General features: G+C 38.1%; 1 protein-coding gene across 6 annotated transcripts; it reads right to left on the bottom strand.

Moving 5' to 3' along the window:
* Positions 1-17692: 17692 nt before the first annotated feature.
* Positions 17693-22353, bottom strand: LOC113082040 (uncharacterized). 6 transcript variants are annotated; one of them, XM_026253965.1, is made up of 7 exons: positions 21895-22353; positions 21369-21418; positions 20782-20843; positions 20367-20612; positions 19744-19911; positions 19175-19270; positions 17693-18068 (listed from the first exon to the last, which is right to left on the bottom strand). In XM_026253965.1, exons 4-7 carry the CDS (start codon positions 20538-20540, stop codon positions 17751-17753), a joined length of 756 nt encoding a protein of 251 aa, XP_026109750.1. In that variant the 5' UTR covers positions 20541-20612; positions 20782-20843; positions 21369-21418; positions 21895-22353; the 3' UTR covers positions 17693-17750. The 6 variants fall into 6 exon arrangements, with proteins under 6 accessions (XP_026109750.1, XP_026109753.1, XP_026109749.1 ...); XM_026253968.1 differs by having other exon boundaries at positions 20367-20608; XM_026253964.1 differs by lacking the exon at positions 21895-22353 and adding an exon at positions 21584-21804.
* Between the last annotated feature and the right edge of the window lie 5623 nt (positions 22354-27976).

Genomic DNA, 27976 nt, shown 5'->3' with positions numbered 1-27976 from the left:
CTGTTTCAGTTATCATGTTAACTGTTTTGATTTAATTAGAAGCATGCAGTGAAATTACTTACATATGAGGAAAAACAGCAGCACAAAAGCTAAAGCACAACTGAGATGGGAATATATTATTATTATTATTATTATTATTATTATTATTATTATTATTATTATTATTATTATTATTATTATTATTATTATTATTATTATTATTATTTTAATTCTAATAGGAAGTGGCTTTGTCAACTAGAATAAAATAATCTTATGCAAAATCATTCAAAAACAAAGCAATTTCCTGAAGAACAGTTTATTAGACGCAGAACCTGATTTTACCAAGTGAGGCATGTTCCTGGGACAACATCGTTGTTGACCCTGGAACAACATTGTGATTAACCAATCAGATTTGAAGAACCAGTTTATAGATTTTGTGAAGTTTACGCTTAAAATCAGTGTTTGGTGCTTGTACATCAGTGTCATTCATCTATAATATCCTCTGATTTTAGGGATTACTCATGGTTAAGGTTATGTTTAGGTGTAGGGATATGGTTAAGAATATATTTTTGGAGTAAAATGTTGTTCCAGGGTCAACAAAATATGTTGACCTAGGAACACATCGAACTTGGCAAAATCAGGACGTGCTTATTAGACAGAGGTCACTTAAGGTTAATCTTTAAAAATGGTGATAAATGAATGAATAACAATATCCAGTTTTCATTTAGCAGTTTACATGCATTTATATTAAACATTTTATATATGATTGTATTTCATATATTTTAAAATTGGTTATTAAATAATAAATAATGATAATACTTAAATATATATATATATATTTATGCATCCACGGTTATTTATCCATATGGAGGTGGATATTCAACATATATAACTTTACAGCTTCAACATTAGATTTGATTTTAGATTAAATTCAACTTTATTGTCTGTACACATGTAAGGTAAAAGGCAACGGAATACAGTGTGTGTGATTGCATTTAGCTGTAATAATGTGACAACAAACACTAGACTCGGCAGCTAACTCGCATTTAGTAGACACTTAAGATTGGGATTCGTAGTGAGGTAAAGAACGACTCTAGAGTGGGTGGCAGACAAGCAAGAGCATGAACCCCTAGTGTCAAGCGCAAATCTGCCCCTTGATATTAATCCCTTAAAGGCTGTTTTCTGCTATGGATTAGTGACAGGAGAACAAGGCTTAGTGCTCCCTGTAGCAGAGATGAAACATCTAGAACAGGTGCTTGGATAAAGAAAGACTTTTTTTGCTGAAATACAGATAACTTTTACCCCTTTTTATCACAAACTAAATTCATTAGAAGGAATTTACTTAGAGGGGTACTGTTTTGACACCAAAAGATGCAACTAGTTTGATGCTTTTGTACTGCCCTCTTTTACGTTTTTGAAAACAGCCAAAGATACAGTAAAAGAAAATATTAAATCCACCTCACAACAGTTTTGTGTTCTTTGGTACACAGTCTGCTGACCTTGCATAAAACAGTTCATTGACTGTGTCCTGAACACACACATACAGAGCAGGTCATGGTATTTATAGTGTCAGGATGCTTCCGTATTGTCCTTGATGGTGCATTTGCCATTACTCCAGTGTTTATTTTGGCCCATGCACCTGGTGCATCATGGCACATAGCGTTCCCTTGGGTTGAAACAGTGGGCCGCTCATCCTGTAATGCATTGCTCTGTTCACCTGTTAGTTGGAGAAAGATGCATGGCCTCCATGGCACAACAAGATGGATGATCAGTGAAAAATGTGCTAGACTCAGCTACCCTGGAGGTGACCCAAACCTGCCTAGCGAAGGGAAGCTTAAACACACAATTCCTTTTGCAGTAAAGGAAAGGTCATGATGGGTATTGCCACAGCCACTTAGTATGTCACTGTTAACTTATCCATCATCAGACAGGATCAGATCAGGATAAGAGGCTAGTGTTGAATAGTGATTGTGAATTGTTTCACCACCCTTGAAAATGCCTTTGTTGTTCGTTCAATTTACATTGAATCAATACGATTCTCTAAATTGTGTCTTTCAAATCTGAAGTACTGAGTGACATAATAGATATAATCCTTTCCATTCCCTCTCCTGAAACCAACAGGGAAGTGACTAAAACTGCAATTCATTGACTGGCCGCTGGAGGCTGGCTCCAAAAGGGAGACAATCCCATAGACTCCCCATGTTAAAATAACCAGGTTCACAGCAAAAAAAAAAAAAAAAAAAAAAAAAAAAAAATATATATATATGAGAGAGAGAGAGAGAGAGAGAGAGAGAGAGAGAGAGAGAGAGAGAGAGAGAGAGAGAGAGAGAGAGAGAGAGAGAGAGAGAGAGAGAGAGATATGTTTACAGCATGGTACAAAAAAATATTTTGGTCTATATAGCAAATTTTGCCCTTTATGACAACTGTGAGGTGGGTGAACTGTTTTATAGCTCATCCGTTTAAATTATATTAAGCCTTAAAGTTCTGCATAATTAAAGGGTTAGTTCACCCAAAAATTAAACTTGAAAATACGTTGTCATTAATCACTTTCCCCCATGTCGTTTCAAACCAGTCAAAGCTCTGTTCTTTTCCGAACACAAGTTAAGACCTTTTGGATGAAAAAGATGATGGCGTATTTCGACGACAACTTCCTTTCTGGACCTTGACACTGTTATTTACTTGGCAGTCTATAGGACAGTCTCAAGCCTCCAGATTTTCAGCCAAAATATCTTAAATTGTGTTCTGAAGACGAACAGAGCTTTTACTGGTTTTGAACCACAAAGGGGTAAGTGAATAATGACAAAATTTAAATTTTAGGGAGTTACTAACCCTTTAAGGGCTCAGGTTTTTTTTTTTTTTTTTTTTTTTTGTGGAAAAAATATTGATTACGTTATTAAAATGATCTATACACTTAAAACAAAATACGTTTTGGTACTTAAGAATTGGAGAGTCGTGTTCCAGATCTAGAGACCTTCAGGAATGTTCTAGTAACTTAACATTGCATTTGATTTCTTCTTTTCTTTATTTGACCGTGTTTTCTGTTCCCTCCAACAATGTATATTTTAGCAGGTTCACTTCACATTTACATTTTGCATTTGGTAATTTTGAAGATGCGTTTATCTAGAGTGACTTACTGCTACAACATAAGTGATTCATCCCATGGGTACAGAACTTGTCCAAAACTGGTCAGAAATGCTAGGGGAAAACAAAAGGGAGTTCACATTGGATTTATTGAAGTAAAGAGGGAATTGGGAAAATCATTCCATCAATGACAGTGAAAGTTTCAGAAAGTGATTTTGTGCCTCTGTGTTAGTACCACAGACTTGAGGGAATAACGATTTATGAAAGTAAGGGTAGGTGAGAGGTTTTAGATTCGGTAATTGTTCGATATGCAAGCTTCAGTGCCTTATACCTGATGTGAAGGCTTGAGGTGGTCTTTGAGATGTGGTCTGTAAAAGGCTAACCTGAATGATGTTATTGTTTACTGATGGTGTCTGCATTTGGCTCAGGTGGTGTTCTTTCATCCAAGTCGAGATGTCTACAAGGCATGGTGAGATCAGTGCAGCCACTGTGCGATCATTGGGCTGGAACGTGAAGGCAAAGTAAAGCTGTGCGCTGTCTGAACTTTTTTGTTTTGAAAGAGAAAATCTCAAAATGAGAAAGCAAACAAAAGCAGTGGAAATATCCTAAGTCATGCTATACAGGACATTTTTATTTTATTTTTTTTTTACAAAGGTTGCCAGCATTTGCTCCTCTTCCCAGGCTAAAGTCACTGTGATTTCAGGTGAGTTTAAAGTGTTTACTTAAAGTTACTGCTGTTTGTTTTTGTAGGTGCTTGTCATTTAATGAAAAATGCACATTTTAAAAGCTTGAGCTTGCAGAGTGGTATTAAACAACCTCAAAATGTATACAAATTATTTTGTGAAAGATCTGTTCACAAAACATTAATGTGATGGCTATGCATATGAATCATTTTCCCAAATTGCTACTGTATCATCTTACCATTGATTGACAAGAGTAACAACAATGCACTTATCATTTTTGGACATAAAAAGTTGGAGATAAAAACTTTAAAGCCAGTAAATCATCATTCACTGCTTGTAGAAGCTTTGTAAACAAGTTTAAATCTGAAGAAACCTTTCACTAATATAATTTTATCGTATAGCAAAACAAAAGATCATTAAAAAAAAAGTGTTTCTGGAAATTGTTGAGATGCCACGGTCACAATTCAAACCAGTTATCTACTTGTAAATAATAACGCCAGAAGTGTTAAATAATGAGTATGAGAGCATTAATCTAAAACATTTGTTGTTGAAGTGCAATTGTTGTTGAATAATAGCAGTAATCACAGTAATCACACTTCACAATAGCACACTGTTCATCTGTAGATTGATGCAAAACTGGAATTAAGCCAAAACAATAAATTGGATTTATGGATGAAAAGAAAACCATGCATAATATTCAGAGCATTGTAAGAGCACAAACAGATGCAAAGCCTTCTCTGTTAGTTTCACCAATAGGCACTTTGCCCTGTTTGTTGTTTATAGTGTTTAAATGTGCTTTTACACTGTATATGACACCAGTGAAGGATTGGAAGGGATACATTTGATTGAAAGGGAGAAAAGGCAGAGGGGAAACTAGATAAATAAGTGAACATAAGTTTAATCCACTTAGGTGTTTCTCATGAGAAACTGGAGGGAGGGCACTTACTAACTACTGAGCTGTTTAATTAGGTGCCCTGCTGCTTGTTAATGAGGGCACTAACGAGGGCACTGTAGCCATGGACTGTGGCTGCCCGCTGATCATTACTGGAAGGCAGTGTGTGTGTATCACAAATGTAGGCCTGGCCCGGACAACAACATGAGCGACGCAGAGGCGGCAGGGGGCCAGGGCATGTGCTCTGCAGGGACAGTACGGATTCACACAGCGCTGGGGGAGGGGGTGAAGCCAAAAGCCAGTGTTAATTGAAGCCTAGCAGGATAAGTGTTGATTTTGTTTAGTTTTTTTCATAGCAGCTTTTGCCGATTTGTTTGTTTATGTTGACATCTCATTAGTTATATTGATTAGGTGGGGGGGGGAAGTGGCACTAATTTCATATTCATTGCTTGGCTTGTTTTTATGGAGTCAACGCTGTAGTTTATTGCCAACTTCCACGGTTCCTTCAGTGTCGTTCCTCTCATTAAACAGTGTGTTATTAAACCCATTTATTTCCAGTAGACAGACTGGGAACATTTCGTTTTTGCTTACTAAAAGAAAGCTACATAAAATGGTTTGTTAATGTGTATTCTCACCCTGAGCCCTTACTTCATTAGTTGACCAGCATACTCTGCAACCTACATTACTGTCTATTCTGAGATCTTCAATAGTCTACGTAGATTTACATTCAGAAGTAAATGTCATAAATCATATAAAATGCTTTCTTTTTCAAATGCCACTTTTTTAACTATATAAAATGTAGGTTGTAATTAACTAAGGCTTGTATCAATAACGTACATAATATATCATAATTGCAAATAAATAACATTGATGTTTTGCTTTTTTAAATAAATTCTGTAACAACAGAACAATACAACAAATAATTGCTGTTATTATTGCTGTTGGTGGTGTTTTTTTTGTTTTGTTATTATTAGTCAGATATTTAAATTTATTTTTGTATCTAAAATTTATATTTTCAAGTTAATCGTAGACAAGTAATCAAGTTATTCAAGTCAAGTAAAGTTGATTTATTAATATATTCTTTCGTATGACTTGCTAATGGCTGTTCTTAAAAGTAATACAAACATTTCAGGCCCAGTTACTGTCTCACTAATAGCACAAGATTGCGAGGAACACCAAAAAAAAAAAAAAGTAATAAAACCTTGTTTTTCAGTGTGGATAATTATGCTATTTCCTGTCAATGTGTGAAAGTTCAGTTTCATTAGTCAGGTATAAACTAGAAACAAACTAGTGTGCACTTCTGCTGCAAACTGGTGTTTAATATTATGATAATGAATTAAAATAATAGCATAACTAACCAGTTTGCAACATCAAGCAACATAATAAACTCTTAACACAGCTAAAATAAAAGTAAGCAGCTGAAATTGGAAGCCTTGCACATTCATATTTAAAACGACTGTGTTTTGTGCTTACAGTATGTTAAAAATAAGAAATTGTGCACTGTGTAGTGACCTTGGAAAACTAAATCACATTGTATCACTGTCCCTTTGATGCCAAGTTAGAAAGAGAGCGAAACCATGGCCGTTTATCCACCAGTCATTGCAGAGCAGACAGCTTTGAGAATGAAAAAAGAGAACCGAAAAAAAAAAAAAAAAAAGATCCCATTTCATCTCTGCAGGAACATGACAGAGGAATAAAAGCTATACTAAAGTTCAATGGGGCCTGTAAGTTTCTCTTCCTCCCGCAATTTGTCACAAGCTGAGAGGTCCATCCGATTGGTGCACTCAGGTGTCCGGATGAATGCCTGAGGGGCTCGGTCAGACGCACAGATATGATTCTGCAATATGGTTCAGCAGGTCGGCATGTGGCATGAATGCTTGTTGTAAGGCCGTGTTATCAGGATGCCACCTCTAGTTTCCAAGACTGAACAGCAGACATAATTGACATTACTCTGTGCCTTTCAGCTGGAAGGTTGAAAACAGGAGGCCACAGGCCCTGGCAGTATTGGCTGAAGTTGGGACATTTAATATGTTTTTTGCACGAACATTTTAAGCGTGGTAATTTACTAAACCAAAGATCCAAAGAACAGCCTCAAAATTGTGTAAAGTGCATTAATTGGGACCAAGTGCCAAATGATACCTTGATTTTGTTTTTGTCACAACTGATGCACTTATACAACTGTGTGGTATAATATGTACCCTGTGCAGTGATGTCAGATGATTTTGATCGGTACAGGGCTTTTGGTACGGTGCACGTGTGCAGTTTAATGTTTGCATTTCTTTCCCTTACTGTACCGAAAATGAACCTAACCGTGACTTTAAAACCGAGGTACGTACCGAACCGTGATTTTTGTGTACTGTTACATCCCTAATATATATATATATATATATATATATATATATATATATATATATATATATATATATATATATATATATATATATATAAATTAAATAATTGCAAATAAAAAAAAATGTTAAAAGCAAAATAAACCTAAAGTGATATTCTTAATGTATTGGAGATGGTACTTGAGTCTGATGCCAGCAGGAGCTCATTAGTCCACACACAAAAACACTTTCCAGTTGCTCAGAGGGGACTTTGCATGAAAAAAATGTCCAATGTAAAATGCTCGTCCCTCTTCTGTGCTCCCAGTGCATTGCTGATCAGCCTGCAGCTCATGTGTAAGTGAAGGGAGCAAGTTTGTTTCTGTGTCAAAAACCTTGTCTATTTGCTGTTTTTGCGCAAGCACACATGATTCTGGTATTAATGTGATTTTTATTGTTAAACTATAGACTTACCTGCAACAAAGCAATGCTGTAACCATGTCTTGAACATTGGCCATGTCTGATTATCTATGTCTAAGGCATTTATGGTCCTGCAAAAAAAAGGACCATAAAAATCATAAAAACATGATTCTTTTTTTAACTATTGCTCAACACACATTCAATGAACTGTATTTATTTATTTATTTTTTAATTTTTAATTTTTTTACAGTATTACCCGACCCTTTACGATGTGTGAAAGCAGAGAAAGCCATTGTTAACCTGTTAAAAAGTTAAAAATTATACTTTAGAATGTACTAATTTAGCTTTAATATTTAATTGCAATAGAAAATACTCTTAATTACAAAAATTAAGGAAACATGTAAGACATTCACCATCTTTTTTGGTAAAATGAAATGTTTTCATTTGAAAAATACATGTGACATTTGCTTTGCTTAAAGTTAGATGTGCCGATATATCATATCATATATCATATCATATATCATATCATATATCATATATCATATATCATATATCATATTATATATTGTGGAGAAAAAAAAAATGGATTAAAGTCAGACATGGGGTAGTAATAATCAGCCCGGATCTAGAAGGGTGAAAGCAAAAATGACAATACTTTTCTGTCAGTGATTGCAGTTAGTGTACAAATGTATAAAATTCAAACGTTTGTTATTGTAGCTGTTAAGCATTATTGACCCTCTAAAAGCGGTTTATTCATCTAGGTCAGGGATAGCCAACTCCGGTCCTGGAGGGCCACTATCCTGCAGAGTTTAGCTTCAGCCCTCATAAAAACTTACCTGCCTGTATCTATCTAGTTATCCCGAAAACACTGATTGCCTTGTTCAGGTGTGTTTAATTAGGGTTGGAGCTAAACTATATATATATATAATGTAAATATTTTTTTTATTTTTTTTTAGCTAAAACTAATAGCCTATCTGATGATAAAAAAAAAAAAAAACTATGACAAAATATACAATATTTGCTTATAAGTCCTTTAAATCATAATTGTGATGGATTTATATATTTAAAAGACAAATGGAATTTGGGTCTTTATGTTTTTTTTAACAACGTTCTGATTGAATCTTAAATTGTCTGATTCACACTGATATCCTACACTCTGACCATTAAAAATGCTTTCATCTCAAAAATGCCATTAAATAATTGTTTTTTTTTGCAGAAACATGTATTTCTACATTTTTATAACCAGTACCAAACATACTACTTGTGAGTGTAGTGGTGGTGGGGTGTGTGTGTTTATTCCTGTGATGGCAAAGCTGAATTTTCATCCGTCATTTTCAGTCTTCTTTAGAAATCTTTCTTATAGTGGTTGGCAGTAATGAAGTACATTTACTCCATTATATTTACTTGAGTGCACGTTTGGGAAATTTGGGTAGGTACTTTTACTTTAAGTTGAGCATATAAAAAATCGGTACTTTTACTTCCTGGATGATGTGTCTCTCATTACTTATATGCAATGCAATACGTGATCAGAAATGTATAGTTTATTCCTAGTGCACTATTTCTTTTCAGTTCTCCTTGATCAAAAAAGTTGGCAATATGATCTGAAGTGGCCGGGAATCTATACAGCTTCAACATGAAGGTTGAAGTGGCCAGGAACCTATAAAGACAATTGAAACCAATTCTGCAAATGTGTCCTATTATTCTTTAGTTGAACCCCCTCTGCATAGTCTGTGAATGATTCCACACGAGCAGTGTTGCCAATCACAGACATATCCATTAATTTGGTCAACACAGTGGGCAAATCAGAGGCATTTAAGTTAGAATCAACTCACTGCTCAGAACGACTGAGCATTTGTTTAGTGCTGTCACACAAGCTCACAAATCCTCTCATAACATACAGAGTGTTTACACGATTGTGCAGTAAAGAGAAATGTATTAATTACGATGGAATATTGTGAAATTGCGATAAACAGCGTGGCAGCCTCTCTTCATCAGCCTTTTCGTTGTTTATTGCAAAATATATAATTATGATATAATCATTTAAATATATTCATTTTTATAATTATTAATAATATAATAATGGTAATAATACCATACTGATACCAATATTGAGAAACTTTACTTGAGTAATTATTTTGTTAAGTACTTGTACTTTTATCTTAGTGCAGTTTTTGGATAATCTAAATAGTTATTTAGACTGCTAATAGTAATAGTATAATAGTATCTAGTTTTGTGTGTGTGTGTGTGTGTGTGTGTGTGTGTGTGTGTGTGTGTGTGTGTGTGTGTGTGTGTGCAATTCGAAGTGTGCTACACACAGGTCAGTGAGCTTGTACAAACCACACTTTTCACACACACTGCTGTGTGTACACAATCCCACAAAAGACAAGAGAATATGTGTGTTTACATGCTCATGCACTACACACACATCATGCACTGTTCCCCAGCCAGCTGCTTGACAATGTTTCTCTTTGCACATGTACAGTGTTATGTCAAGCATTCATATAGTCTGTATTTTCTTTTTTTAGTTTATGTATATGCAACATTTATATATAGGACTGTATAGTCAAAATCTGTCAGTAGGTTAGTTGTGTATAGGTTTATACTGTTTTAATTAGTTGTTGTATGTCTGTATTTATGTAGCACCGTGGTCCTGTGAGGCACGACATTTCATTCCACTGTATGTCCACACATGTAGCGGAATGAAAATAATGCTCAACTTGACTTGATGACCCCTTTAAAAAGGTTTAACACATTAAAATATATATATATGACTTACAATTTTGCTCAGGACTACAGATAATTGTAAAGGTTTTACAAACATTCCCTCCCCAGAAGTGAGAGCAGCTCTCTTGCAGTCTGTTAACTCAGACCAACCATTAAACCAAACCCACCAGATCCATTCCTCTCCTATACTCTCCAGACACATGCTGGGACTCTGAGTATCCCACACAGCTCACATGATGCCCAGTGGAGAAAAGAGTGGAATGAAGGACTAGTGGAGGGGAAGTGAGCAGGAGGAGGAAGATTGGAGAGGGAAGAAAGGCAGCTCGAAGAAGTCCACGAGGTTATGAAAAAAAAAAAAAAAATGCTTGAACAAAACAGAGTAATAGTGCAGTAGAAGACCCCCTTGTGACTGCTAAAATTTGAAAGCTAATCTATGTGTCCGTCAGCTAGACGGCTATTATACAGTATTTAGCTACTCCTCTCTTTCTCTCCTTCCATCTTTCTAGTCCATTCTATTTCAGTTGCTGTTTTTTTTTTCTTCCTCTTCTGTTCCCTTCGCTTTTTTTCCCCTCCACCCTTGTTACCAAATTTGTTGCTTAAGTGCTGATTAACTCCCTGTGAGATGGAAGGATGTAGGGGATGGTTAGGGTACAAATTAAATGCCCTGTCTCCTCTTCTCCTTGTGCAATCATTGCCTTCAGCTCCCCACTGCCATCAACTGCCTCAATCCATGATAAAGCTCTTCAAAGTTGTAGCATCTCACAACCTGTGGATGGGAATTTCTAAACAAGGTCATCCTTAGGACTTATGATCTGTACATTATGATCTGTACAACTGAACTTATTAGGGAGGTGCGCTATGACTAATTTCAAAATCACTTGAACAGAGATTTGGTATCCGACTAGTCGACAAGTCTGAAAGTAAAAAAAAAAAAACGCAGAAGACAGTCAAAAACATTGTCTGTATGTGCAATCCATTTGGAATACTCAATCTATGAATCAAACAATCAAATAACTCTAGATACATTATAATTTGAGTTCTTATTGTCCATCAAACCATTAAAATGTACAACACTGATGGCAACAAAAGCAGCAGACATGCTGAATGAAAATGCAAATTCACTCTCTGACATTTGAAGGTGCTTTGGACAAACAGAAGCACAGCGGTTACCCCATAAACAAAATAGCAATGCACCAATAAACACTATTTTTTTAGACATTAAATGGAGATAACATGAACAACGTCAATGAAATCTTTCTGAAGAAAGTCAGTTCCTCTTCGGGAACTCGAGCTGCGTCGAGCGCTTTTGGGGAACGCCTTTGGCAAGAACAACTCTGAATATCGTGTGCAATCAGTCCAATGGAAGAGCGTGGCGTCACGGGCGGGGTGACGCAGCGACCAGGAAGCTATAAAGGCACCTGCCACACAGCTGACTTCAGCTTCGCGTCTTTCAGCAAGCGCTCTGTGTGTGCATGTCTAAAGTCTGTCTTGTGAGTCTTATTTATTGTTGTCTGTCCCAATAAACAACATAATGCCTAAGAGCAAAGCAAAGACACGACATTTGGAGGGCGATTCCAGATCGCGCTATGGATTGTTTGTTCCTCCCTGCCCACGTACATCACGGGTGGGGATACAAACAGTCTATGCGTGGTTTGACTGGGATCGAAGCACGCTGAGTCGGCTCTCGAGGGAGCCGACTGCCCGACCGTTGTGTACGCTTCGATCCCGGAGGGCTCTCTTCGAGGAGGGAGCCTTCGCCAGCGTTCCTCGCGATACCGGTCCCGTTTTCGCCGAGGCGGAACGGCGCCGGCATTCGTTGGGTTCGCAGATCGATCTGTTGGAGGGAATGGAGACGGGCACGTCCTTATCTCCTACCTTACCCATCAGATCTGCCTGATTCCGGGGTTCGGAACCCCGAGCTTCGGTTCTTCCCCCCCCGAGCATCGGGCTTGACGCTCCGCCTTTCTTTCTCCGAGGAGATTGATATACGGAGGGCGTCGGCGAGCTTTTAGTTGCACAAACATAAAGTTGCATAAGCATATACAATAAACAGTGTTATGCCTAACATTATTCAAGCAGCTATTTAAGTCTCCGAGGGGATTAATATTGTTTGTGTGACTAATTATTCGCGCGCTGTCGAGGCAACGCGTGTATTACATCATTTTCAGTTTTGATGTGAATTTTCCATACCCGACCGCTTGTCTGGTTGCTTAAACTCCATTTAAAAAAAAGGAGGAGTTAGTCCTATCACTCAATGTGTACTTTGTCACAATCTAGACCGTGTTTACTTGTCTGATTGTTTTGACTTTATTAAATTCTAAGAAATTTAATAACTGAGAAGTTAATATATCACTTCAATGTGTATTGTATCACAATCCAGACCGTGTTTACTTGTCTGATTGTTTGATTGTTTAAAAATTCCAAGAAATATAATGACTTTGAGAAGTCAGCACTTCAATGTGTACTTTATCTCAATCTAGACCGTGTTTACTTGTCTGATTGCTGAATTTCATTCGATTCTGAGGAATCTAATGACCGTTATCTAACTTCAATATATCACTTCAATGTGAATTGTATCACAATCCAGACCGTGTTTACTTGTCTGATTGTTTGATTGCATTAAATTCTGAGGAATATAATGACAGTTATTGAAAATGTGAAGTTAGATGTACTGGAGGGACTGCTGGGCGGGAGCAGCCCCTCCATGTACAGACAGAGCAACGCTCTGGGCCGACGACTTCTCAGCCTAATCCCAATCTGATGTCAGGCTGGGAGGTCCACGGGCAAGAAGTCATGACGCATTTCAGTCACGACTACAGAGGGCGGCCCCTACTGGGGTAGAGTGGTGTCCACCTCATTATACGGTGCCCGTCTCACCTCAGTGCCCTCGGGAGGTGGGTCTGCCAACCCTGCCAGAGTTTCAGGGTGCAGCCGCTTCCAGCGAGCACTGCTCTCAGTTATTTCCGCCCGTGAGCGTAGCGGAGCTGAGACGCTCGCCGCCCCTTCGGGGGCCTCTTACACCAGAGGTCAGTCTCGAGGGACTGATTCCCTTAGTACATCAGTTAGCAGCGTGAAAACTACTGCCAAATGTATCTCAATGGGTCCTGCACACGGTAGAAAGAGGCTATCGCATTCAGTTCGGCCATCCACCGCCGACATTCAATGGGGTTACACCGACAGTAGTCGGCCCCCAGCAGGCTCTGGTGATGGAACAAGAAGTGAATACCCTATAAGGAAGGCGGCCATCGAGGTGGTCCCTCCTCTAGACAGGGAAATCCGGGTTTTACAACCGGTATTTCATAGTTCCAAAGAAGGATGGGGGGGTTGCCTCCGATCTTAGACATACGTCATCTAAACCTCTCAGTTATGTCACTGAAGTTCAAAATGCTCACTGTCAAACAGGACGTAGCTCAAATCAGATCCGAGGACTGGTTTGTCGCAATCGATCTCAAAGACGCATACTTCCACATATCCATCCTTCCACAACACAGGAAGTCTCTGAGGTTCGCTTTTGGGGGCAAAGCCTACCAATATCGAGTACTTCCCTTCGGCCTTGCACTCTCACCCCGCACGTTCACGTAATGTGTAGATGCGGCTCTGGTATCCCTCCGTATGCAGGGCATCCGCATTCTAAATTATATCGACGATTGGTTGATTCTAGCTCAATCAGAGCAGATGGCGGTTCGACATCGAGGTGTCGTTCTCGCCCATATGGGGGAGCTGGGTTTGAGACTGAATGCCAAGAAGAGTGTACTTTCTCCAGTTCAGAGAACCACCTATCTAGGCGTAGTATGGGATTCGACCACGATGCAGGCACGTATGTCTCCTGCTCGGATCGAGTCGATCCTCACATCAGTCAAGAGAGTCAAAGAAGGCCAGTCACTCACTGTGAAGCAGTTTCAGAGACTGTTAGGGCTCATGGCAGCTGCGTCCAACGTGTTACCTTTTGGTCTCCTGCACATGAGGCCCCTTCAGTGGTGGCTCAAGACCAAGGGGTTTTCCCCGAGGGGAAATCCTTTCCGAATTATTCAGGTCACGCGGCGATGCCTTCGTGCCTTAGACATATGGAAGAAACCTTGGTTCTTGAATCAGGGCCCGGTGTTGGGAGCTCTTGGTCGCCGTGTAAGGCTAGCGACAGACGCGTCCCTCACCGGTTGGGGTGCGGTCATGAGTGGCCACCCTGCCCGCGGTCTGTGGAGCAGTCGTCATCTGACATGGCATACCAGTTGTCTAAAGATGCTAGCTGTGCATCGAGCATTGAAATATTTCCTCCCAGACCTGAGAGGTCACCATGTGTTGGTGCGCACCGACAACACATTGGCGATCTCTTATATCAGTCACCAGAGAGATCGGCATCCGTGCCCCTTGTACAAGCTGGCACACCAGATCCTTCTGTGGTCCCAGGACAAACTCCTCTCGTTCGGAGCAGTGTATATTCCTGGGAGATTGACTGTGGGAGCAGACATACTGTCGAGACAGGGGCCGAGACCCGGGGGCCTCACCCCAAGGTGGTGAAGTAGATATGGAGAGTTTTTTGGACCTCTTTGCGACTCAAGAGATATCGCAATGTCCCCTCTGTTTCTCTCTAGTTCATCCAGCTCCTCTGGGACTGGACGCTATGGTACAGACCTGGCCGAGTCTTCGTCTGTACGCCTTTTCCCCCTATCGCTCTGCTCCCGGGAGTTCTGGCGAGAGTACGCCGGGACGGGGTCCGTCTTCTATTAGTAGCCCCGTTCTGGCCGGGCCCAGTATGGCTCGCAGATCTGATCTCTCTCCTCGACGGCTCTCCATGGGTGATTCCGATCAGGACAGATCTGCTCTCTCAGGCGTAGGGCAAAATATTCACCCTCGCCCGGAGTTGTGGAAGTTGTCTGTGCAGCCCCTGAGGGGGCACAGCTCATAGCTTCCGGTCTCCCAACCGAGGTTGTTGAGACCCCCACACTCCAATCCAGAGCTCCCTTTACGAGGAAACTGTACGCCCTGAGGTTGAAACCCTTCTCCTCATGGTGCAGAGACCGCCAGCTTGACCCTGCAAACTGCCCAGTTGGTACAGTTCTGGAGTTTATCCAAGCTAGGCTCTCTGCGGGGTTAACTCACTCCACCTTAAAGGTGTACGTGGCGGCCATAGCTGCTTACCACGTCCCTTTCAACGGTCAGTCAGTGGGTAGACACCCCCTAGTTACATGTTTCCTCCACGGTGCGCTGAGGCTGAGACCTCCAGTACGGTCCCGTGTTCCCCCCTGGGACCTGGTTGTGGTGTTAGAGGCTCTTTGTAAAGCTCCAGTTGAGCCGATTCATGAATATTACTGTCAGGCCCCCTCGGTGGCCCCTACCTACTTAGACTTTGCCCCTGGTATGGCCAAAGCATTTTTATACCCTCGAGCGGGTTACATTCCTAAAGTTCCCTCTGTTACGCCACAACCCATAGTACTGCAGGCCTTCTGTCCTCCTCCCTTTCGGGAGCCAGACCAGGTGAAGCTAAATTGTATGTGTCCAGTTCGAGGACTGGACGCATACGTCCACAGAGCTGCTGTGGAAAAAAACCTGACCAATTGCTTGTTTGCTACGGTCCTCCTAAAAAGGGTTCCCCTGCCTCTAAGCAGACCCTTAGTCGTTGGATAGTCGAGGCTATCAACGAGTCCTATGATTCCTCTGGTCTTCCCCTTTCTTTGCGAGCCAAGGCTCACTCTACACGGAGTATGGCTGCCTCTAAGGCCTTTCTAGCAGGTGTGTCCCTCTTGGACATCTGCAACGCTGCGGGGTGGTCCACGCCCTCTACATTTGCCAGATTTTACAGTCTTGATATGCAAGCCGCTCCTGGCTCTTCTGTCCTCTCGCCTTAGCTGTGCTCTTCGGATACACACTAGGCAGGGGTTTGGTAGTCTGGCAGCATTGGCACATCGTTCCCCAAAAGCGCTCGACGCAGCTCGAGTTCCCGAAGAGGAACGTCCCTAGGTTACGTATGTAACCCTAGTTCCTCGAGGGAACGAGACGCTGCGTCGCAGAGCCATACTCCCGGCACCCCTGCCTGCGCTTGCTTCCCTACTCGAAGCTGAAGTCAGCTGTGTGGCAGGTGCCTTTATAGCTTCCTGGTCGCTGCGTCACCCCGCCCGTGACGCCACGCTCTTCCATTGGACTGATTGCACTCGATATTCAGAGTTGTTCTTGCCAAAGGCGTTCCCCAAAAGCGCTCGACGCAGCGTCTCGTTCCCTCGAGGAACTAGGGTTACATACGTAACCTAGGGACGTTCCCTTTCATTCATTATGTTTTCACCCTTTAAAAGAGTAAATATGCTTCTGCACATGCTCATCTTCAAATGATCATATTCTCACACATCCCTAGTTATATGATTATTTAAAGTTTATGATGTTGCAGATATATATGAAACCTGCAAATTATATATATATATATATATATATATATATTCAAAGGGACAGCATTTATTTTGAAATGGAAATCTTTTCCAGTGCAACAATGCAAACATCTTTACTGTCACTTTTGATCAATTTAATGGGTACTAGCTAAATAAAAGTAATATTTAAAAACAATCTTACTTACTTAAAATATAGATTTGCTTTTTATGTAAAATATATTTTATATTTTTAATTTTATGTTTTATTTCTGTATATTTTTGGTTATTTTCTTTTTTTCCTCACTGTAAACCCTAATAAGTTCACAGAACTCAAAAATTATTTTGTAACAGATTACACAAAAACATTTAAGTGATGTTTTTAAATGTTTTAGGTTTACATAAAATAAAAATTACATTTCCAGTTGCCTTAAATTATCTCAATGTTATCTTATAAATATTGATATTTCTCAACTTATAATTAGGGAGTAATTCACTAAAAAATTTCACTATTTTTCAACTCATATAATGTGGGAAATACACTCAAATTTTTCAATATTTTTCAACTCATATAATGTGGGAAATACACTCAAATTTTTCACTATTTTTCAACTTATATAATGTGGGAAATACACTCAAATTTTTCACTATTTTTCAACTCATATAATGTGTGAAATACACTTAAATTTTTCACTATTTTTCGACTCATATAATGTGGGAAATACACTAAATTTTCAATATTTTCCAACTCATATAATTTGGGAAATACATTCAAAATTTTCAATAAATTTTAACTCTTAATGTGGGTGATGCACTCAAAATTAATTCTAAACTGAAATACTGATGTCGGCCCACTACACAATCAGCTAATAATGTTAGAAACCATGAAAGTGACACCACAGTGGCAATTTAACAACTTTTTTTATTTAATACAATGCACTTTTTAAAAGGCATAAATCAAAGGAGCAGGAGTCAAAAAGTGCTTGTGAAATTAAAAAAAAGAGAAAATGACCGCATAAAAACAAAATGTTTTTTAAAGTACAATATGTGTCAATAATAAAACATTCAAATAAAGTACTGGTTGTACTTCAACTGGCAACATCAAGTTCAATGTCCTAATCAATGTATTAAATCTGAGGTAGAAGAGGCAAACAGTGTCAGATCTTAAATCTGAGGTAGAACAGGCAAACGGTGTCAGATCTTAAATCTGAGGTAGAACAGGCAAATTATTACATTTGTAAAAAGGGAGGGACTTTCTCAATACTCAACTCAACTCAAATAATCCATCCTGAGTGATTCACTCATTAAACAAATCATTCTTCAGCATCAGTAGACGCCCTTTCAGTGGTTTGTTGTCCTCAAGACACATCACAACTTTTTGGATAAATGTGAATGTAAGTTCAAGATTCTTTGGGTACTGTAGGTCTAGTGCATAGACATACCCAAAGAGCAGGAGAAATGAGTCAGCCAGAGTCGTGGGACCACTCACAAGTATTTCATCCTCCACGACGATACAGATGCTCTCAGGGCTGAAGAGGGCCGCATTAATAGTGTCATCCGTGACGACTGTCAGGAGAGCCACCGGAGTGTCAGTGAGGTCTGGACAATCTGCTGACTATAAAACACAAATAATACATGAATGAGTTCAGCTCCTCAAGGATACAAATCATGGTAATGATGTCTAGACATTACTGTCACTTTGCACTTAGACTGCAACTAAGCTACATGTTTAAGCTATTTTCTTTACATAGGCTTATATCTTTATATCTTTATATCTTTATATCTTTATCTTTGTTAGTTTCACACCTATCTGTTAGCATACTTTTTGTTTAGTGGAATGATTTACACTTACCTTTTCATTTATGTAATTTCTACACATCAGTTTGCAGAATAACAACTCAAGTAAAACAGGTCCTGGGGGATATTCCAGAAAGGACGTTCAACAAACTGAGCCTAACCCTGAACTCTTGAGTTAACTTACCCTGTGAAGTGAAACTGAGTTTTCAGTTCCAGAACAGCTGATCTGAGTTAGGTAAGTCGACTCTGAGTATGTTAACTCAGAGTTGAGCTCGTGCCTGACGACTAGTAAAAACTCATCATCAATGGAGCTCCCGTACGGTGACATTTTCTGACTGCGGTCATAATAAAAATCACTGACAGAGTTTTAGATGCGCTCGTCTTTATATTTTGAATTTAACATCACTTTATTTTATATTAGCCTTTGAGGAAGTGGTTGAATGTTGTTCAATGTTTTATTTAAGGCTATTTTATTTAATTCAAATCAGTTGAAAATGAAATATAAAAACAGTCTCACAATGGCTCCTCACTTTGTTTTTATTTCACATATTAAAGTAAAAGTTTATTTAGTGGATAATTTAACTTGTAGCTTTTACCACCAACAGATGCTGTTTAACACATCTGTGTCCTAACATCCTCCTGAGTAGATGAACATGAAGTGGTGCTCACCTCCACCACATGCAACAGAGGCAGAGCAGCTGTTCCTGGGTTAGGGTTTCTCTCTGGAATGGATAACTCTGTTTCCCTCATCTCAGAGTTCACTCTGAGTTTTCACTTGCTTTCTGGAATACTCCCCTGGTTCTCCTTGAGTTCTTTGAGTGATGTCATGTGTTTAAGCTTCAATATGTATATATGTTTAGTGCTTCAGTTCAAGCTGATTGAATAGCTAAGCAAAGGGATTGATAGTTAGGCCAGTACACTTACATTACAGGTCCTGAAGAACTTGAAGGCATCTTCATGCAGGTACACAGGAAGAGCACGAAGGACGAGTGCCCGTCTTATATTTACATTACGTTGTTCCTAGATGTACAAAAAATATCCATTACAATAGTAATTGCACAAATGCAGAGCAAACACTTTATCAAAGTGTTAAATAGCTCCATATTCTGGTGGTGGTCATTGTTATAGATGGTAGATTGAGTATTTGAGTCATCATTTCTTCAGTTAAACATTTTTAAAATTAAAACTTTCTATTGTAAATAATTTAACTCAAAGGAAAAACCGTCAAATTGTAAATCAAATTTCACTTAAACAGTAGTTATTTGGACTTCTTCAAATTGAAGCTGAAAAGGTATCTTTTTAAGGTTCCTCTTTCTGATAGAAAACATCTTGTCAAGACATCTATCTCCTATGAGATGACAATGTTGTGTTCATGGCATAATCACTTAACCTCACAATTCGAGTCGGGGCAATTAACACGATGGCTTCTTACAGTTGTCTGCAAACAATCTGTTAATAATCTGTTTCTGAATCATGCAAAGTTAAAAATTCACCTGAAGGTCATAAATCATCATGAGCCTGGCTAGCTCCTCCGCTATCTTGCCAGTCTTGGTGGCCTTGTCTCTGAACAAGGTAATGAGTTTAGGCGTGTGTCTGTCCAGCTCCTTGTAGAATTGATTGCGCAGGTTAACATTGTTGATTCGGTGGAACTCTGCAAACACCTGTACACGGACAGAATTACACAGAAATGCACAAAGATAAATTAGGAACAGAATTGTGAATGTATTTTAAAGAAGTTTTCTGTTGACAGGTAGCAAAACCAAGGGCAATTCTATTAGAGACGAGTCAGAATCAAGGTCAAAATAGAAAGTTAATTGTCCTTCATTTAAAACAGGCAGTACAATGTTATCTAAAGGAAATTAATCTAATTAACCTCTGTATACTTGGTTTACTGTGAATGCCAAAAATTTGTCACAGCGTGATGTGTTGTCAACTTTTACATCTGCCATTTGCTTTTCGGGGAATTTATTGAAAATTTAGATTTTTAAAAACAGTCATTTAAATATTGGAAAAATCAATCATGTTCAAAGTGGACATGCTAAAGAGTCATGTTGATTAATTGCTCTCAACAGGGAGAACCGTAAAATGATGTAGAAAGATTCTTTTTTTTTTTTACCTGTGACTCCATAAGTAGGGCTGGCCATCTATCCACGACGTCTCTCACCCGTGGAGCTACAAGAGCTCCAACGATTTCTTGGCAACGAAGGGCATAGGTTGTGGTCATTAGCTTGCCTATGACTAAATGGTTTCTCTCAGTCTTTTCGACTTCATGTATGATTTCTTCTCTCATTGTTTCCAGAGTGGCTGGGGTTTGATCCTTTGATAGGTTGATGATGTAGTTGACCTCAGCTTTTCGAGCTTTCTTTATATTTTGATGGGGGTGATCATTGTGAACAATTGTGAACAAGGGGGGAAATGATTATGCCAACCAGCCGACAACACATCAGTAATTAAATTCTGTTCTTCTGAAAAAAATCTAAACCTTGCGAATCATTTAAAATTCAAATTAGTACACAATTTACAAAACTCACCTATTGGCACCTGTCTGATAGTGAAACACTGACTCTCTGTAGCACTCTTTGTAGTCCGATATCTGTACACAACATGCGCACAAAGATGATTTGTTAATGTTAAAAAAAAAAAAAATTAATAATACATAATGATAAATGAAATTTGAAAAAGGGAATACACAGATAAAAAAGTCTCCAAATCTATCAAATACATTTATTGTACACTGCTCCGGGTGTGTGCTCACAGTGTGTGTGTGTGTGTGTGTGTTCACTGCTCTGTGTGTGTGCGTTTTGGATGGGTTAAATGCAGAGCACAAATTCTGAGTATGGGTCACCATACTTGGCTGAATGTCACTTCACTCACTCACTCATTATAGTAAAAATGAAAATGTTAAAAGATGAGCAAGTTAGTTATTAACAAAAAAATTAAAAAAAATAAAGTTGTGTGCTTATAGATATGCTATTTATGTTGTTGTTTTTAACAAAGTATTGATAAAGGGTTCAAGTGATCAATTGAAATAAAAAGATTGAAATAAATAGCAAAATAATAACTGTGGAAACACAAAATAAACCAATTGTTAATAACACTCTTTCATAATGCATCCTACCTGAACTGTTAAAATTATTTCGAGAAGATCTCACAACCACACACTTGAGCCTACGAAATACAAACACAGGGCTGGTTAGCATCATGATAACACACTCACATTATGTTGTTTAGTTACACGCGATCACACACAGCTCGACCTAACCCAACGTAAAATATTTACTGCATAACGCAGACATTTATTTAAATATGTAACGTTATACTCAAAGTACGCACATGCATTAACGACGAACAGCGAAAACGGCGGGAATCAGGGATAACGTTATGCTTTCGGACTCCGCCAGAGAATTCAAAACTCATGGACCTTCCTCAACCGTCAATGTCCCGGGCAAATATGCATTATGTGTAATGTAGTTCATCCAGGAAACCCGCTGATAACGTTACACTGCTGTAAGATGAACTAAGTAAGGTAACTTAACGTTAACGCATTTGTCACATTCAACAACTTCTAAAATTACAATTACTTGGATTTGTAATTATTTTATATATAATATATATATATATAAAAAAATGTTAGAGTTACTTACCAAATCAGGGCTGATGATAAGACAGCGCTTAAGAAAATGAGAGCAATAAGACTAATGAAAATAACTGAGGTGGTGGTGGTTTGAAGCGGGGGTATAAAAGTACGCATTCCAAACAGATATAAACAATTAAAAACAAATTAAACTGTGTTCCACATCCACATGAGCTTGCCAAAACTTCACCCGCATCAAGGCAAATTCAAGATGGCTGACTCAGCTTTCCTGAGGGAGCGATAAGACCCACCCACCAATACGTCATGACGTCGATAACGTCATGACGCTAATACATGGTTCCTAAACTTTTTGAGCGTTCCACACAAATTAACTCTAAAATACTGAGCCCTATTCAATTAAAGTGACACAAATCTCAACAGAGCTCAAAACTTTATAGTTTGGTCAACTGCATAACGACATTTGACTGTTATGACCTTATTAGTTATGAGCTAGTACAACTGTTTGGGATTACAGTGCTCTGAAAATGGAAATATGCTATCGTTAAAAAGCGCACTTTTGAAACTGACAGTCTACGTGTAGATCTAGAAAAAAAGGAACTTTGTGGTAAAAGCACAACACATAATGTGGCTAAAATTGTCATTTAGTTTGATCGACTCATCTGAACATACAGAAACCCATAAAGGGTGCCAACATCATAGTTTTTATGTCTTTCCTAATAAAATGTTCACCTGATATTATTTCATTTTCATGTGTAATGAGCCACAAATTTGTCTGAAATGGCAAATTAAAGTGAAGAGATTGGTGGAGAAGTTGTTGAAGGTTCAAATGATCCCTTTAAAACCTAAACAAACTCTCACATGCCAGAAGGACAAGAGCAAAGTGATTTGAACACTTTGAAATCATAGATGCTCTATTACCCAGTTGTTTTCAAACTGCAGGTTGCATTGAATGGACTGTAATGCTCCCAGACAGACAAATCTAGACATATACAATACAAGAGCAATTTGAAAAAGTATGTAATGTATAAATTCAAACAGCTTTGGTTAGTATGCAAGGTCACACGCTCACTCTCTTTTTCACTACTGCAGACTCAAAAAAAAAAAAAAAAAAAAACTTGTAAGAGCGGGAGTTCATTGGAATTCATTCATCAAGTGTATGTATGCATGCATATACAGAGGCTTTCGGCAAATCACTTCAGCAAACACACTTTAATGGCATTGCATATACTGAGAGAGGCTGTTGGTGGTGATAAGCATGGTGCTTTGTCTATATCGCACACACACTCTATCTTGCTCTGGAGTAGTTGGAGGTAGAAAAGTTTATTCAAATGTTTGCTTCTGCCTATTAATTCAATTCATATTTCCCCTGACTCCTCAAATTCTGTAATATTGCTTTTAGAGAGTAATAATTTAGTTAGTGTTTACTCACTGGCATGTGCGCGAAAGCTGTCACTCCCTGGTGAGCCTGAGCAGGGTGTTACCATGGAAAATGTTTTGTTTGCCAATGGGAAACAAAATGACTAAAAATACAATGGGAACATGGGTAGTAAGACAAAGCTGTCAAAAGTTATTGCTAAACTGACACTTTTTAATTTGAGACTGCTTTTTTTATTCACTAAAAAATAAGTATATCAAGAACGAATTTCATTTTTATTTGTTTTGTTGAGATGGAAACTGTTCGGATAAAGAAAAGGAGCACATGTTTATGGCATCTGTTTCAGAGTGAAATAATCTGAGATATTGTACATACTGCAGTTGCTATTGCTAGCAAATGTGCAGAGAGTGTAAACTATTCACAGAAGCCCCCCTAAAATAAGGTCTAGCAATGCCATGGTAAGCATAGAGGATGAATTAGGGTGCGTCACATTTGTTATTTCAGTAGAAACCTGTGTGATCTGGAATTTCGCTTTGGTTACAATAGGCATTGGATCTTTTTTTTGTGATTTGTCACAACAGCCATTCACAATTTTGCATAGCATTTGTGTATGTGACAGCACCTTGAGGAAGTAGACAAAAATAAATAAATTTAGAAATAATATAAGGCAACCGTTTGTAACAATCATTTTGAGGTATGAACAATTCTATATAATGAAATAATTTTCAACCAACAAAGTAGTTAGAAATTAAATTGATAGTTCACATTAATTATTTATAATTTTTTTAATTAACGTATTTTCCGGACTATAAGTCACACTTTTTTTCATAGTTTGGCTGGTTCTGCAACTTATAGTCAGGTGTGACTTATTTATCAAAATTAATTTGACATCAGTGTTGTTTTTGGCAGCCCTTTTAGTTTTAGTCTTAGTCTTTTGGATGAAAATGCTTTTTAGTTTTAGTCACATTTTAGTCACTTATAAACTTCATAGTTTTAGTCAAGTTTTAGTCGACAAAGACACAAAAAGGTTTTAGTCAAGTTTTAGTCAATTTTAGTAAAAAAAACTAAAAAGTAGTCTTTAACAAATTGATTTAGATTAAAATGTATTGGAAATGGACTTAGGTTTGACAGGTTATAACGAGTGTTGCAATTCATAAAACAACAGTTAACCTTAAAAGCTTTGCATAATAAACTAGACTTTCTCATTGATGGAGATGCAGTGCTGCCAAGCTGTACTTCATGGTCGCATTGGGCAGAAACCTTTTATCCACATATTTCAAGTTATTTTTCCATGAATTGATGCTCTTCTAAAATTTCAGCACATTGCCTATTTTCACCAGTAATCACAGTTATAAAGGAATGGTTTAAAGTTTAAACAGCAAAAAACTTTGAGCTACTACAACATTACACACAGATAAAGTGGTAACAGTGAAATCACTGTTTTACTCCAAAAAAAGTCAGTAATAAAAACATTCTTACTTTGGCAATTGTGGCTTTATTTTTAAGTGCAATGAACAACGTGCCCAAAATATAAGCTATTGAGGAACACATACTTATGCTCTACAACTTGTGCTTCAACTTGTCTGCCAGTGCAACAACAAGATGCATATTATTTGTAAACACAAACACCATACAACCCTGTCTAATAAAAGTGACACAAACATTCAGGGTTGCAAACACATGTATGGTCAAAAAAGAGAGAGTTATCGAAGCCCTCACCCCGCAGCAAATATCACAATTTTATATTTATGGATGTCAAGAGCTAAGAAGTGTATGTATTTATATAGCCTACACTACACACAAATAATATACAATTAAATTATGTTCATTTTAAATGTATTGTGTAGGCTATGTATAAAAATATAGGCTTTTAATAATCTTTCATTGCGCAAAACCATGATAATATGAAACGCTTCAAAACAGAGCGCACAAAGCGAGTATGCACATCGTGGGTGCATAATGATGTGCTCAAAGCAACATGGAGTCACAGTGTGCTGCGCTGCTCAAGTGCGCATTTAAAAGTACGTGCATCCCCGCCCCAGGTGCAGCCCCGCCTCAATCTGCAGGCTGCAGCCGGGTGCTTCTCCAAAACAGGCAGAAATGATATGAATTGTGAACGTCAGACTTATAATCATTTTCCTTTCGTCTTGTCAACGAAAACTCGAAAACGTCTTGTCATGTTTTAGTCACATTAGAACCATTTTTAGCTAGTCATCATCGCGTTATCGTCATAAAAAAGGTGCGTCGACGAAATCATTTCGTTGTCGTCATCATTGTTTGACATCATTGTTTGACATGAACCAAGAGAAATTAACCAAGAGAAAACATTACCGTCTCTATGCTGCTCAGTGCTCCTGTAGTCTACACTGAAGACATATAGCGCCCTCTCGCGGCTGTAGATGGTAATGCTTTCTCTTGGTTCTTGGTTCTAAATAAATGCGACTTATAGTCCAGTGCGACTTGTATATGTTTTTTTCCTCATCATGACGTATTTTTGGACTGATGCGACTTATACTCAGGTGCGACTTATAGTTGCCCTCATGTTCTTCCAAATCTGTATGAATTTATTTCTTCTGTTTAGAACACAAGATAATATTTAGAAAAATCTAATTTTGTCCATTCTATTGAAGTCAATTGCTACTGTTTGGTTACCATTATTCTTCAAAGTGTCTTTTGTATGCAGTAAATGAAACGCCGCAACCAGAGGGTGAGTAAATTACAGAATTTGCATTTTTTGGGTGAACTGTCCCTTTAATAATTTGTAGCATAAGCACAAAAATTTTAAGTGGATTGCTCAAAATTAATTAATTTCAACATAAGATTAAATGGTTCCAGGCCCAGCACTTACTGTACTTAAGTTAACAGCTATCTTAGCACATGCTAAATGTAACTTTATTTAGAATATAAATTCAATGAACAAGTAAAATACTTGTCACTGATTATTAGTGCATTCATTGTGTACCTTCATGTAGCCGCCTGTAATCTAACCGTGAGCCACAAAAACTTCAGCATATAAACCATAAAGACTTCCAGAAATCTAGAAAGTTAGATTGTACAGGACATGACTGGAGTAGATGGGAGTATGGACGAAGAAGGGAGAGGGAAATATGACAGGTCATTCATGTTTGTAGTGGTGTAAAACACTGTTGATAACACTTTCTTAGGTGTCAGGGATCTCTGAAACTTGGTTTTATTCATTTCAAGGAAAGAATTATTCCTAATGTGAAAAAATATTTTATATATGTGACAAATTTAGCTTCGGGCTTAATCTTTTGTATTGAAAAAGAGGTAGCATTGTTTATGTTAAATACGTTTAGGGGAGTCGTGGCCTAGTGGTTAGAGAGTTTGACTCCTAACCCTAGGTTTGTGGGTTTGAATCTTGGGCCGGCAATACCATGACTTAGGTGCCCTTGAGCAAGGCACCGAACCCCCAACTGCTCCCCAGGCGCAGCTGCGTAAATTGCTGCCCACTGCTCCGGGTGTGTGTGCACGGTTTGTGTGTGTTCACTCGTGTGTATGCACTTTGCATGGGTTAAATGCAGAGCACGAACTATGAGTATGGGTCACCATACTTGACTGTACTTCATTCACTGCACTTCTTAAAGAGTACAGGTTTATCATCTTATAAATAGTTAAATGGTTCAGCTTCACCTCTTAATTTATTCTCTTCACTGTTCACTTTCTCTTCCTCTATATGCAGGAGCTCATAAGAATAGGTATTTTAAGTATAAATGGGGCAGGAGTTCAGACTATAAGGGCAGTGCTATCAGAATTTATAAAAGTTAGCTGTTTATGTTGCTGTTAGGGAACTATAGGTAAAGGCAGACGTGGGACAGTATATTTTTTTTGCAATGTGATGACCACATCTGTGCAGTTATGACTGCTGCCTGGAACCATACAGAGGATTTTGAAAATGATAGGATAGTTCTACTAGGGGTTTAATGACAAATGGCACTACTTTTCAAAACAATATTTATAATCACAATATGAATACTACTGACAAAAATCTGTAAGATTTTAATATGGAAAAGTTTAAACTACTTTAATAAATTCAGGAATATATTCAGTTAATGGGCACTTTGAATATAAGAAAGAAATTAAGGCTCCTAAAGAAATTCACCAAAAATGTGCTTCATTTGCAGGGCCCCCATGATTTTTTTATAGATAATTCAGATGAAGTGACTAGGCTTATAGTGGAGTTTTATTCTGAACTGTATTGTGAGTTTTGCAGATCTATTGCCTTCCACTGAGAAGTCAATGTTCAGATGGTTAGATTGGACCTGTTAGCCCCTGCTGGTACAGTAGATGCAACATCTGGATTAAAAAAAAAGAAAAGAAAAAAAAAAGAAAAAAAAGAAAATCTTTCTCCATTGATGATCATCAAAAAATTACTGTTAAATTGCTAATGAAACAGGCTTACCGGTTATTTGGCTACATTTATTTACAGAGACCAGACCAGATCTTTAAAAATTATAAGTTTTGTTTTTCTTTTTGAGTAGATATATTATTGCCACTGAGACATTTTTTATGTAGACTGAGAGAATATCTTGTGAGATTTGTATTTGTAATACTAAATGGTAGATTATTCTGACCTCTTCTGCATATGACATGGCAGTAGTTATAAATTAACAAATATGTAAACAGTATTGAAAATAGCCTAGAGTTATATGAAACAACATCCTCAGCCAAATTAAATCAGGCTAAATGTGTAGGGTATGTAGTAGGGCAATGAGCAAGGGCTTCTACAGACAACCCT

This window comes from Carassius auratus, unplaced genomic scaffold (genome assembly GCF_003368295.1).
Source record: "Carassius auratus strain Wakin unplaced genomic scaffold, ASM336829v1 scaf_tig00035630, whole genome shotgun sequence".
In the NCBI taxonomy this organism is placed as follows: domain Eukaryota; kingdom Metazoa; phylum Chordata; class Actinopteri; order Cypriniformes; family Cyprinidae; genus Carassius; species Carassius auratus.
Note: the sequence above shows the minus strand (reverse complement) of the source record. Positions and strands in the feature narration are given on the sequence as shown.